This window comes from Chlorocebus sabaeus, chromosome 16 (genome assembly GCF_047675955.1).
Source record: "Chlorocebus sabaeus isolate Y175 chromosome 16, mChlSab1.0.hap1, whole genome shotgun sequence".
In the NCBI taxonomy this organism is placed as follows: domain Eukaryota; kingdom Metazoa; phylum Chordata; class Mammalia; order Primates; family Cercopithecidae; genus Chlorocebus; species Chlorocebus sabaeus.
In genome coordinates, this window is record NC_132919.1 from 1,450,580 (window position 1) to 1,462,950 (window position 12,371).

General features: G+C 62.5%; 1 protein-coding gene and 1 long non-coding RNA gene across 8 annotated transcripts in view; one reads left to right on the top strand and one right to left on the bottom strand.

Annotated features, from left to right (window-relative positions):
• The window catches only part of MYO1C (myosin IC), a 31,182-nt gene extending 22,070 nt beyond the window's left edge, over positions 1-9,112 (bottom strand). The window contains exons 1-2 of one of the 7 annotated variants that reach the window (XM_037987515.2): positions 8,838-9,112; positions 279-434 (exon numbers count right to left, since the gene is read on the bottom strand). In XM_037987515.2, the coding sequence (XP_037843443.1) occupies positions 279-434; positions 8,838-8,912 (231 nt within the window). In that variant the 5' untranslated portion in view covers positions 8,913-9,112. Of the gene's footprint in view, positions 1-278; positions 435-1,850; positions 2,044-2,213; positions 2,235-3,337; positions 3,356-6,656; positions 6,681-7,477; positions 7,496-8,038; positions 8,163-8,837 lie in introns of those variants that run through there. The other 6 variants (XM_037987518.2, XM_073023854.1, XM_073023852.1 and 3 more) reach the window with 6 other exon arrangements.
• Position 9,113: 1 nt separating this feature from the next.
• Positions 9,114-12,345, top strand: LOC140713576 (uncharacterized). The gene is made up of 4 exons (XR_012088715.1): positions 9,114-9,446; positions 10,070-10,223; positions 10,421-11,953; positions 12,265-12,345. It is a non-coding gene; the product is annotated as an uncharacterized lncRNA (long non-coding RNA).
• The last annotated feature ends 26 nt before the right edge of the window (positions 12,346-12,371 follow it).

Below are 12,371 nucleotides of genomic sequence, written 5' to 3' on the forward strand. Positions count from 1 at the left end.
AACCCCATCTCTACTAAAAATACAAAATTAGCCGGGCATGGTGGCGCATGCCTGTAGTCCCAGCTACTTGGGAGGCTGAGGCAGAATTGCTTGAATCGGGGAGGAGGAGGTTGCAGTGAGCCAAGATCACACCACTGCACTCCAGCTTGGGCAACACGAGTGAAACTCCATCTCAAACAACAAAAAACAGTTTATCCTGGTGACCCCTGGTGTCTCCTTCCCCTCTGCCCTGTGTCTGTGACCCCAGCACCCCTGCCATCTCCTCACAAGGTCCTCACATAGATGAGGTTCTCCCGAAACCGCCGCCGCAGGTTCTCGATAAAGGCGGCCTCGCTGGTGAAGTTCTCCAGCAGCACGAAATCCTGCACCCCCACCCGGTCACGGGCAGTCAGCGCACTCTCCATGGTCACCCGAACCCCGTCACTGCCCAGGGCCTGCAGAGAATGGGCCACAGAAGAGGGTCAGAGTCATGGGGGACCAGGCAAGGCCACTTCTCCTGCACTGTGCCTGTGGGACTGAGAGGGAACGCAGGGGCTTGTGGACTCAGGGCTGGACATGGGACATGAGCCTGATGGGTGTGGAAGGCCTGGGTGTGGAGGGCCTGGGTTTGGAGGGTCTGGGTGTGGTGGGCAGGGTGCAGAAAGCCGGGTGTGGAGGGCCTGGGTCCGGGTGTCACAGCACAGTGATCACCGAGGCTGCGGGCACAGAACAGAGACCACATGAAGCACTTGGGTCCCGGTGTGTACACAGGGCACGGACGCACGCAGGACCAGAGGGCAGAACCTGGGAGGTGCTGGTTTTGGGTGGAGAAAGGAGCGGGTCACAAGAAGGAACTCCTTGAAATAGCAGAAAGACTGCTCTGTGGAGCTTGGACCAAGCCCCTCCTCTCTCTGGGCTGCTTCCTCCTCAAGGAGGAGGAGTTAGACCAGGTGACCTCAGGTCCCTTAGCTCTGAGCCACGTGTGACAGGTGCTTTGGAGGACAAATGGCTCAGGGTCAATTCTGCAGGCAGAGTGGGGCCGTCTCTCCCATCGGGACCCACCCACATCTCCACAGGTAGAGCGTCTCGCACCAAGGAAGAGGTTACTCCCAGACTACACCAGAGGGGTTCCCCCGGAGGGCCTCCCACCCCAGCTGGGCTCAGCCACCCACTCCAGAAGGGGGGCCTCCCTCGCATGGCTGGGGCCACTCCCTTTCCTCCAGCTGCCGAACTCCCCAGGCGCCTCCTCCACTGAGTCCTGAGAAGCCTCAGGGGATGGGGGGTTTACCAAGGAAAGCCCAGCTGCCTCTGGGTCCCACTGGAGGGCTCAGCAAGACCCTCGCCCCACAACCAGGGCTGAGATGGATCCCCCTCCAAACAGGGTCTCAGGGCTCCAGAAAACGGACACCCAGAGTATCCAGGGTCAGAGAAGAACAAGGTGGTGGTGACTGGGGGTGGATCTCAAAGGGGCCGCCGGGTGTCCTCTGACCACAAAAGGCCCAGATTTCTGGCCTGGGGCGTCACTCCGGGCCGGGCCGGGGGCCTGCCCCTCCCAGGCTTGTCCTCCCCGCCCCAATCCCGCGCCCAAGCGGCTGCCAAATCCGGCCGCGGTCCCCGCCCCCTCGCCCTCAGGTCAGGGGTCTCCGCGTTCTCAGGCGTCCCCGGCAGCTCCTCGTCCGGCCCCCTGGGTCCGAGCGTCCCGCGCGGCCCTCCCCGCCTCGGCCTCCTCCCCCTGCAACTTCCCGGGACGTTTTTCCACACGGAATTCCTGGGCCGCGCCCGCTTCCTGGCGAGGCCGAGGCGACGCCGCGAGGCGGGGAGGGGCGCCCGGGACCCTCCGCCCGGCCCTGCCCTGCCGCCCCCCGGCTCACCGACGCCCGGTAGCGCATCCTGCCCCGCCGGCCTGGCGCCCGCTCTGCTGCCCGCGCTCTGGGTCCCGGGCTCGGCGGCTGCGGCGGCGTCAGCGAGGGAGGGCCCGCCCCCCGCACCGCCCCCACCAGGGCCCCTGAAGCGCGGGGCTTCCCCGGCCTCCCTCGCCTCCCGCGCGGCCGGGCTGGGGTCCCCACCAGGTGGGGTTGGTGGAGGTGGGGGTGTCGGGGGGGGTCCGCGGGCGGGGGCGGGGCCGGGCGGGGCAGGCTCCGCTTGAGTCAGGTTTTCCAGGAGGGACGCCGTTGGTTCCAGGGTGGAGCCCGGAACCCGCGCGGCCGCCGCGTCTACACCGACCCGGAACTCACTTCCGGGCCTGGGACGACACTCCGCGGCGGGCTCGGGTTCTGGGCGGGCACCGAGGCCTGCAGGTCCCAGAGGAAGCGGGATTTCCCTCCCCCAACCCCCGAACTCGAGTCCCGGGAAAGTTAAAAATAGAACCAATGTCCAAATACGGCCGGCGCGCCTGGCGGGCGGAGCGTTCTCCGTGCGGGACGCCGTCCACCCACACGCGCCGCGGCCTGGCCCGAGCCTCGAACCCAGGAAGATCTTGGTTTTCCTCGTCAGCACGGAGCGCGTACCCCAGGGACAGGGACAGCCACCTGGTGCCCTGGCTGAGCGCGCGGAGTCCCCGGCCCTTCTGAAGGGCTGTTAGCCTTCTGGGAAATTCGCGTGTCCCCGCCCACGGCGTTTGGGGCCCACAGCCTCTCCCCACCCGAGACACCCCACTCGCCTCTGGGCCCGGGCCTCCTCCCTCTCTCCTTTTTTTCTTTCTTTCTTTTTTTTTTTTGAGACGGAGTCGCGCTAGCTCCCACGTTGGAGTTCAGTGGCGCGATCTCGGCTCACTGCAACCTCCGCCTCCCGGGTTTAGCGATTCTCCTGCCTCAGCCTCCCAAGTAGCTGGGATTACAGGCACCCGCCACCACACTCGGCTAATTTTTGTATTTTTAGTAGACACGGGGTTTCATCATGTTGGCCAGGCTGGTCTCGAACTCCTGACCTCAGGTGATCCACCCGCCTCGGCCTCGCGTGAACCACCGCGCTCGGCCCATCTCCCTCCCTGCTTTGCAGGGGACCTCTCTCGTCTCTCCGGATCTCCGGGACGCCCCCCAACCCCGAACCGGCCTTGGCAGCCCCGCCCTCCCTGGGCTCTGCGGGCACCACCCTCCCTCGCCTGGCTCAGATCCCACCGCGGGCAGGGGCGGGGACGTCTAGAGCCAGCAAAAGGCTAGGCTGGTGCTTCCTCGCGGTGGGACTCTGAGCAAGTCACTTGACGTTTCGGCTTCTGTTCTTCATCGCCAACATGAGGTTAACACAGGCCTAGAAGGGCCGTTGGGTGGCCTAAGATAGAGCGCGAAGGCATCTCCCAGACCCCTCTAGACCCCTCTTCCCCCACCCACCGCCTTCCCTCGGCCGGACGCTCATTCCTCACTTGCTTGAGGGCAGAGGCCTACTGAGAGTCAGGCCCTGGGCCACGCTTCGGATCCGGCGGGGAGAGCCTCAGGCGCGTCTACAGGCACCTGCCTGTCCTACCAACGCAACGGCAGACACAGACTCGCCGCGGGGGGTGGGCAGAGCCGGGACCCAAAGCCCCAGCGCCCCACCCCCAGCTCGCGGACGCCGCTCCCTGGGGAGAGGGCGAGGCTGCGGCAGGTGCGGACTGGATCCTCGCGGGGAAGGCTAGTTACTGCAACAACAGCCCGGCCGGAGCGGCGGCCCCGGGAACCCCCAAGCGGGGGCGCCAGCTGGTGGGGGAATGGGAGCGGGGAAGGGGGAAAGGGGGCGTCTCGGGCGGAGGCGGGGGAGGGCGGGAGGAGGCGCCCGTTGCGGTGCCCCCAGGTTTAAAATCCAGAGGGAGGGCCAGGCGCGGTGGCTCACGCCTGTAATCCCAGCGCTTTGCGAGGCCGAGGCAGGCGGATCATCAGAGTTCAGGAGTTCGAGACCAGCCTGGCCAACATGGTGAAACCCCGTCTCTACTAAAAAATACAAAAATTAGCTGAGCGTAGTGGTGGGCGCCTGTAATCCCAGCTACTCGGGAGGCTGAGGCACGAGAATCGCTGGAATCCGGGAGACGGAGGTTGCAGTGAGCGAGATCACACCACTGCATGCCAGCCTGGGCGACAGAGCGAAACTCCGGCTCCAAACAAAACAAAACAAGAAAAACCTACAGGGAGCAAGGAGGGGACCCAGCCTCCAGCCCTCCCAGGGGTGGGGAGCGCCTTAGAAGACGGGGCAAAGGGTACAGAGAGCCCCTGCCGGAAGCTCAGCTCCCTCCCTGCCCGGCGAGGCGTGGACCCGGGCCGGGGGCGTGGCCGGAGCCTGCGGGGGCGCGGCCAGAGGGAGGGGCGGAGCCTCGCGGCCGCAGTGTCCGCCCCGCCCCTCCACATCACGCGGTTGGAATGAGGGGAATCCGCGCGCGGAGGGGTCGGGCCCGCTTCTTCCAGATCCCCGGCCGCGCCGCCGCATTCCCAGGATGCCCGCTGGCGCCCCCGCAGCCACCGCCCGGCGGCGGAAGGAGGGGGCATCTCCGCCGCTCGCGCGCCCCAGGGCGGCTCCAGCCCTGGCAACCCTGGGCCTGCCCCGCCTCACTGGACGGAAGCGCGAGCCCCGGGCAGGGAGGGAAGCGGAGAACCGGGCTGGGAAAGATGCCGCAGCTGAGGCTGCAGCGCCAGGCGCCTCCTGCGTTCTCCGCGCTTTTTTAGGTTCCTCCCTTCAGTGCCCCCAGCCAAGCCATAAGGTCTGTATGATCAGTCCAGCGCAGAAGAAATCGAGGCTGGGCAGGTGACTTTGTGCAAGGTCTCAAGAGGAGTGGGACTGGAACCCAGGCACTCGAACACCTTACCGCGGGGCTGCCCTGAGCCTCTTTGTGCGTTATCAGGGCTATCAGGGCTGAGACCTTCAGTGAGTGACACGGTACAGGCCCCTGTCGGTGTCGTGTGATTCTGTCACATGTGGGCCTTAGGAGTGGGCCAGGGCTCTGGGCCTAGAGCTTCCCTGCAGGCCATGGCCCCTGAGTGACCTACGAGACTTCTTCCCCAAGGCTGCCTCTGGGTCTTCTCCCACCTGGGGAGGCGTTTACTGGAACCACAGGGGATGGGGTGGCCCAGCAGACCTGGGCTATCTTGTGCCCTTCAGATCCTATAGGCCAGGTGCCTACAAGCCTGACTTCTGGGGACAGCGGGAACCTCATGTTCCCCCAGCCTACGGGCACACAGATCTTGCCGTGGGGTAGGGGTGTTGGGGGCTGGGAGGAGGTGTCATCTGAGGCACCCAGGACTGCTGCTGTAAACCGATGTCCACCGAGCCCCTGAGGCAGCAGAAAGAAGGTCTCATGGTGGCACCGTGCTGGGCGGCACGGAGCAGGGACTCAACTTCTATTTATTAAACAAATCTTAGATCTGAGCCTGGCTGCCCACCAAGGACCATTCCAGGCCTCAGGGAACTGTTGTGAAGGGAAATGGGGAGGAGAAAGTGGTGACTTAGGGTCTCTACCCTGATTGCTCACAGGGCCTCAGTCAAGGACTGTCCATTCCAGCTTCACAACCACGGGCCTTCGGCTGCCAGACACCTCTGCCTGGGGGGTCCAGCAAACGTGAACAGAGGCAAGGTGCAGTGAGTGGCTCATGCCTGTAACCCCAGAACTTTGAGAGGCCAAGGCAGGAGGGTCTCTTTTTTTTTTTTTTTTTTTTTTTTTTTTTTGAGACGGAGTCTCGCTGTGTCTCCCAGGCTGGAGTGCAGTGGCGCGATCTCGGCTCACTGCAAGCTCCGCCTCCCGGGTTCACGCCATTCTCCCGCCTCAGCCTCCCAAGTAGCTGGGACTACAGGCGCCCGCCACCACGCCCAGCTAGTTTTTTGTATTTTTAGTAGAGACGGGGTTTCACCATGTTAGCCGGGATAGTCTCGATCTCCTGACCTCGTGATCCACCCGCCTCGGCCTCCCAAAGTGCTGGGATTACAGGCTTGAGCCACCGCGCCCGGCCAGGAGGATCTCTTGAGGCCAGGAGTTCAAGACCAGCCTGGGCCGCATAGTGGTGAGACTCCTGCCTCTAGAAAATTTTTTTTTTTTAAATTAGCCAGGCATGGTGCTGTGTGCCTGTGGTCCCAGTTACTCGGAAGGTTAAGGTGGGAAGATCCCTTGAGCCCAGGAGGTTGAGGCTGCACTGAGCCGTGATGGTGCTACTGCACTCCAGCCTGGGTGCCCCAGAAGACCCGGTGTCAAACAAACAAATAAACAAACCAATGAATCCATAACATGTTAACATAAATTTGTATGGGGGAAAAAAAGTAAACGGCCCAGGAGCAGTGGCTCACACCTGTAATCCCAACACTTTGGGAGGCCAAGGCAGGCAGATCACTTGAGGTCAGGAGTTCCAGACCAGCCTGGCCAACATGGTGAAACCCTGTCTCAACTAAAAATACAAAAATTAGCAGGGTGTGGTGGCGCACGCTTGTAATTCCAGCTACTTAGGACACTGAAACAGGAGAGAATCGCTTGAACCTAGGAGGCAGAGGGTGCAGTGAGCTGAGATCGCCCCACTGCACTCCAGACTGAGTGACAGAGCAAGACTCTGTCTCAATAAATAAATAAATAAACAAAGAGGGCCTTTGACCCCTAACCTGTACTCCCTGTTCAATGTCTTTGTAGAGAGAAGGGTGGCACTTTAAGCTGGTCATCACAGCCTGGCATTAACAGGCCTGCTCTCCTCCCTTCACTCCTCACACCAAGTAGTCACAACCTGCTAAAACCTCACCTCCAGGCCGGGCGAGGTGGCTCATGCCTGTAATCCCAGCACTTTGGTAGGCTTAGGTGGGCGAATCACGAGGTCAAGAGATTGAGACCATCCTGGTTAACACGTTGAAACCCCTTCTCTACTAAAAATAAAAAAAAATTAGCTGGGCGTGGTGGCACGCGCCTGTAATCCCAGCTACTCGGGAGGCAGAGGCAGGAGAATAGCTTGAACCCAGGAGGCAGAGGGTGCAGTGAGCTGAGATCGCACCACTGCATTCCATCCTGGGTGACAGCGAGACTCCTTCTTAAAACAAAACACACCAACAACAAAAACATAAAACAAAAACTTCACCTCCATCACTGCTCCTTACCTGGGCCAAGACAGCAGCCTCCTAACTGGCTGCCTTGCCTTCCTCCTACCAATCCATTTCCCCTCCCGCAATACAAATCAAAGCAACACCTCATGTTCATAGGGTGAAGGTTTAGGGCACCCTCCATGTGCCAGGCCCATGATTCACACCCATTGCTGCTTACCGGGACCCTGCCTACGAACTCCCGAGACACCCCTGCTGTCCTCAGTTTACCCCACTGCTCCTGCATTCCGGTGTGCCAGGTGGCCCGCTCCGGTCCCCTCTGTCCCCACCCCTCCCCTCCCACCCACAACACGCAGCCAGGAGGAGCCTTCGCACCGTCGCCAGCCAGTCCAAGCTTCAGTGCCTGCACCTGCGGCTTCCCCAGCCCGGGGCACCCTCCTTGCCCCCCTCACGGAGACTAGGCTCAGGGGTCACCTCCTCCAGAACCCCTTCCTGATTCTCCCGAACACGCCGCGTCTCCTTATCGCACCCCGCAGGAGTCAGCTGTTTCCCGGTCAGTCCCTCCCAGGGGACGGCTCCCACTCCCTACACCCAGCGAGGCACACGGTGGGGCTCAGTCACCCCTTCCCGGCCCCCTGGACGAATGAATGAATCTCAGAGGCAGGAGTGTGCGCGGGAGGCCGGAGCGTGAGGACGGAGGGCCGCGTGGCCAGCCTCATTCTCCGGCCACACTCGGGGCGCGCTGGGCCCCGGGGGCGGAGAATGGGAAGGGGCGGGTTCAGGCGGCTGCTCCGGAACCCAGAGGCAGAGCAGGGCTGCGGGCGGGGCCCGAAGGGCGCGCAGGGTCCTGGGTCCCGCAGCCCAGGCCGCTCTTCCCCGCCTCCCGCTCCCCGCAGGTAAATCTAAGTCTCCACCAGGCTGCGCCGGCGCCTCCGCGTCCTGGGACCCCCCGCACGGGTCCCCCCGGCCGCTCTTCGGCCCCAGCGATCCCCGGCCGTGACCCCCGCTTCGCGCACGGCGTCTCCCCGCCCGGCCGCCGCTCCCCACACCCGCCCCCCGCGGCCGCCGTCCCCGCGCCCCGAGTACCCACCGGCTTGGCTCTTCCGGCGCGGGCGGGGGCCGGGCTGGGCGGCGTGGCGGGCTCGAGGATCCGCGGCCCGGGCGCACTCTCCCCGCCCAGGGCCCGCCGGGGGCCGGGCCGCAGCCTGTCGTCATCCCGGGCAGGGCGCGCACCCTCCGGCCCCGCCCCACCCCAGCCCGGCAGCGTCCGCGAAGCCTGGATGCGGGCGGCCCCCGCCTCGGCCGGTTCCCGAAGCAGCCGCGTCCGGCCACAGCGAACACGCGCGCGCCCCTCCGGCCGAAGACCCGGCTCCCCGCCGCGGTGCTGGGGGCGTGGGGGCGCCTGACTTTCTCCCTCCTCCGGGCCCTTTGCATCTCCAGCCCCTTCCCTGCGGGCCGGGTCAGGGCCGCGCTCCCCGGTTTCCACCCAGCCATGTCCCTTCACCCACCTCCCACACCGTTCTCCTGTTCTGAGTCTTGGGAGGTCCCAGCCCGGCGGACTGGAGAGGAGCTTCCATGCCCTCATCCTTCGACCTCACAGCAGCCGGCACTTGCCTTTTGTGCCCAGTATTCACAGTTCTGCCCACTGAGGTTCGGGAAGCTGGAGGAGTCAAGCCCAGACCTCCACTTCCAAAAATCCTGCTGCTGGTGGCCTTTACATCCTTACTCTTCCACTCACCCCGTCTTGTTCAGTCTGTTCTGGCCCCATCCAAGGATTGGAACCCCTCCCCCTCTGCTCACCTCTTGCCCTAGGGCTCTGCTTGAGAGGGGCTGCCCGGCCCTGGGGGAGACACTCCACCCTCCTCCCAGCCCAGAGCATCCCAGCTTACAAGCTTGCAGGGCCTGTGGGGATGAACCACGCGGATGATCTCCCCGGTGGGTACCAGCTCCACTTGCAGCGCCATTCCGCCCTGCGGAGAGCCAGCGCCCTGGGCACTGGGGCCTGTGAGCAAAAGCTGCTGCCCACTCGCTGGCTCTGACCGCTCCAGGAGCCAGGAACCTATGGTCTAACGCCGGGATGGCCACTTGGTTCTGCTTCAACTCCAGCCCCAGGGGATGTGGCTGGTCCAGCGCCTCAGGACACAGCTGGAGCCGTCCAGGTCTGATTGGGAGGCCTCTTGGCCCGGATGGTTGGAGCAGGAAGAGGAGGGGCTGGGGATGGAGGAAATGCCTGTTGTCCCAGGTAACCAGAGGAGCCCATGCAGCCACCCATGGGGGACCCTGGGCTCCAGGTCAAAGGGTAGGACGCCTTTCCCCTTCCCCCGCCACCCCCCAGCAGCTCTATGGCTGGGCCCCTCCTCCTGCCACTCTCTGGTACCAGCTAAAGCACAGGGCCCACTCCCCAAACCAGAAGGCATGCCCTCCCCTAGGCCAAGAGGACCCCTCAGTGCGCACTGCCTTTCCTGCACATCCCCTCAACGGGCTGTCCCCCACAGCAGGTGAGCCCCCACCATGAGTTTCAGTGGCCAGGGCTGCTGGGGGCTGGTCGTGCTGGGCAGAGGGCATTGTCCCACTGGGAGAAGACTCTTGTCTTACCCTCCTCCGAGCCTCAGAGCTTGTGAGGTGAGTTCCTGGGTTCCCTGGGTGTGGCAACCTCTAGCCCTGTTCATCCTTGCATTTCGACAGTACCCCCAGGTGACCCCCCACCCCTGACGTTCCTGCTTTTCTATTTTTACTGCTGCTAAATCACAGCTGACACTTTCCTGGCCTGAGACGGAGCCCTCCGGTCTCCAGCCATTCCTTAGAGGAAGTCAGAACAGGGAAGTGGATAGGGGAACAGACCTTTCCAGAGGGAGAGGCTGGCATAGGAAGGGCCGAGTCCCGTGGGCGTGTGCTGGCACCGACAGCCCCACAGGCAGGGGCCTTCCCCTCGGCACCCTTCTGTCTCCCCACAGCTTCCCCCGCCCCGGAAAGGCTAGCAAGCCCTCCTTCCTTCCTCCGGGAAGCACATCTATCCAGGGCAGGCTCATCCCCAGCGGCCACACAATGGCCCTTATCAGCCGTGGAGCCAGGCGTAGACCCAGTGCACACCAGGTCTCACTTATTTCCTGTTTCCACCCAGTGGGTCGGGGTGGACCCAGAGCGGCCATATCCTGACTGGGGCCCAGAAGACGGAGAGCACCCCCGCTTCGCCTTTCCGCCTCTCAATCACTGCTGGGCTCACCCCTCCCTCACAGGACCAGGGTGTGTGGGGACCTCAGTTCACCACGGGGGAGGTGAGCATGTGGGGGGACCCCTGGGGTCAAGCCCCAGGGCTGCATTAATCTGAACGGGGAGGCGGGTCTACGCGATATACTTTTTGCAATGGTTCTCCCACAGTAATCTTGAGAATAGGGACATCATCTGTATTTTCAGACTACTGAGACCGCTCTGTGGGTGGGTTCAGACCCCGTTCCTGTTTCTGGTCCTGCAGGAAACCACAGGTGCCTGGAACTTTGAAGAGACTGCACCACTTCTCTGAGCCTTGGTTTTCCTGTCTGCCCAATGAAGGGTGCCAGACGGCAACCCCCCGATGGCTGTGTGTGTGAGAAGGAACAGGCAGGCAGGTGAGGGCTTTGGAGGTCCCTAGGTGTATGTGCTGGGGACAGGCATAGGTTACCATGGGGGAAAATTCAGCAAGAAGGGTGTGAGAAGTGGGGCAGAAAGAGAAGATGGTGGCATTCTGGACCAGTTAACGCAGGAAGAAGGCTCCACACCCAGAGTATGGGGGGCAGCGGGTCAGCAGGGATGAATGAGAGCTCATTCGACTTAGCAGAGTCCATGAAGCCGCCACTGGCATAGACGGCATGCCCCACCTGGTTAGCGCCCCAGAGGCTCACCATTCTGGAACCTCATCCTAGCCCCAATCCTGGCCACTTCTGCAAATCTCAGACACAGAAGTCTAGTTGGGATCTCCAGGGCCCCTGTTCCTGGAGTCTACAGCGAGTCCCAGGCCCACCACTGTACCTCCCACCCCCCAATCATCAGTCACACACACGTGTAAAAGCCACGCTTCTAATTACCCCTGCACAATGTAACAGTCACAAAACAGCCAGCCATGGCCTGCTGGAAGCCAGGGAACAGTTCTTCATACACAGGCTTGAGGGGGAGAGTATGCAACACAGAGCAACTGGAGTGACCCTCAGTCTCAGGACACAGGATGGCAGGACAAGCACTGAGCAGGCTCCCAGAGGTGTCTTCTTCTGGGAAAAGGGCTGCCGAGTGACCATGGCAGGAGGCAAGTGGTGGACGTGGGGACAGACCATGTCCACAAAGCCCCTAGAGAGTGCTCTCTGAAGACCCCCAGGGCCAGATCCTCCAAAATGTCTTGAGCTGGTTCTCCCTTCTGCCTGCCCCCACCTTGAGGGCCTGGGGGGTCCGGGGGGGCTGTCGCCAATGGCTCTTGACAAAGGTGGTGCCTATGCACCTAACCTGACAAGGACCACCCTGGAAACGTCTGTGGCCACAGCTCCTTGGCCACCTGGCACCCCTTCCTCAGCGGGCAGGGTGGAGGCAGGGGACTCAAGCTACCAGCAGAAGCCAACCGAGATCCTTCCCAGCTCTCTCTGTTCAGGCTCTGGAGCCTCCTGGGTCAGACTCCATGCCGTGGCTAGGGAGGAAGGTTGTGCTGGCCGAAGGACCCTCATCAGCCTCCTCACAACCATGACGGAAGAGCCTGGCTAGAGGGGTCAGACTGCTTTTGCTGAAAGCAGGAATCCAGACCCTCTGTTCACTCCTCACGGGACAAGCTATGAGATGCCAGGACTCCTAGAAGCCAGCACTGCTTGCACCAGTCTATGTAGCCTGTACAAATGTGAGCATCTCCCCTCCCAGACAGCCTGAGGCCCAGGACGGCACGACAAGAATGCAGGCCTGTGCCAAATGGGGCATGTGCCTGGCGGGACTACTTGGGCTAGACTAGAAGAGGGGGTAGGAATCCAGAAATAAGTCGCAGAACTGTCCCCAGGTCGGCCGGGCGCGGTGGCTCATGCCTGTAATCCCAGCACTTTGGGAGGCCGAGGCGGGCGGATCACAAGGTCAGGAGATCGAGACCATGGTGAAACCCCGTCTCTACTAAAAATAGAAAAAATTAGCCGGGCGCAGTGGCGGGCGCCTGTAGTCCCAGCTACTCGGGAGGCTGAGGCAGGAGAATGGCGGGAACCCGGGAGGCGGAGCTTGCAGTGAGCCGAGATCGCACCATTGCACTCCAACCTGGGCGACAGAGCGAGACTCCGTCTCAAAAAAAAAAAAAAAAAAAAAAAAAAGAACTGTCCCCAGGTCTTCACTGTTGATGCACTAGCTGGTTTCACTCACATCTCAGCAACAAAAACCTGTATTTAAGTGGCTAATTCCAGAGATGAGTAGTGGAGAGAGCAAAGGAGTCT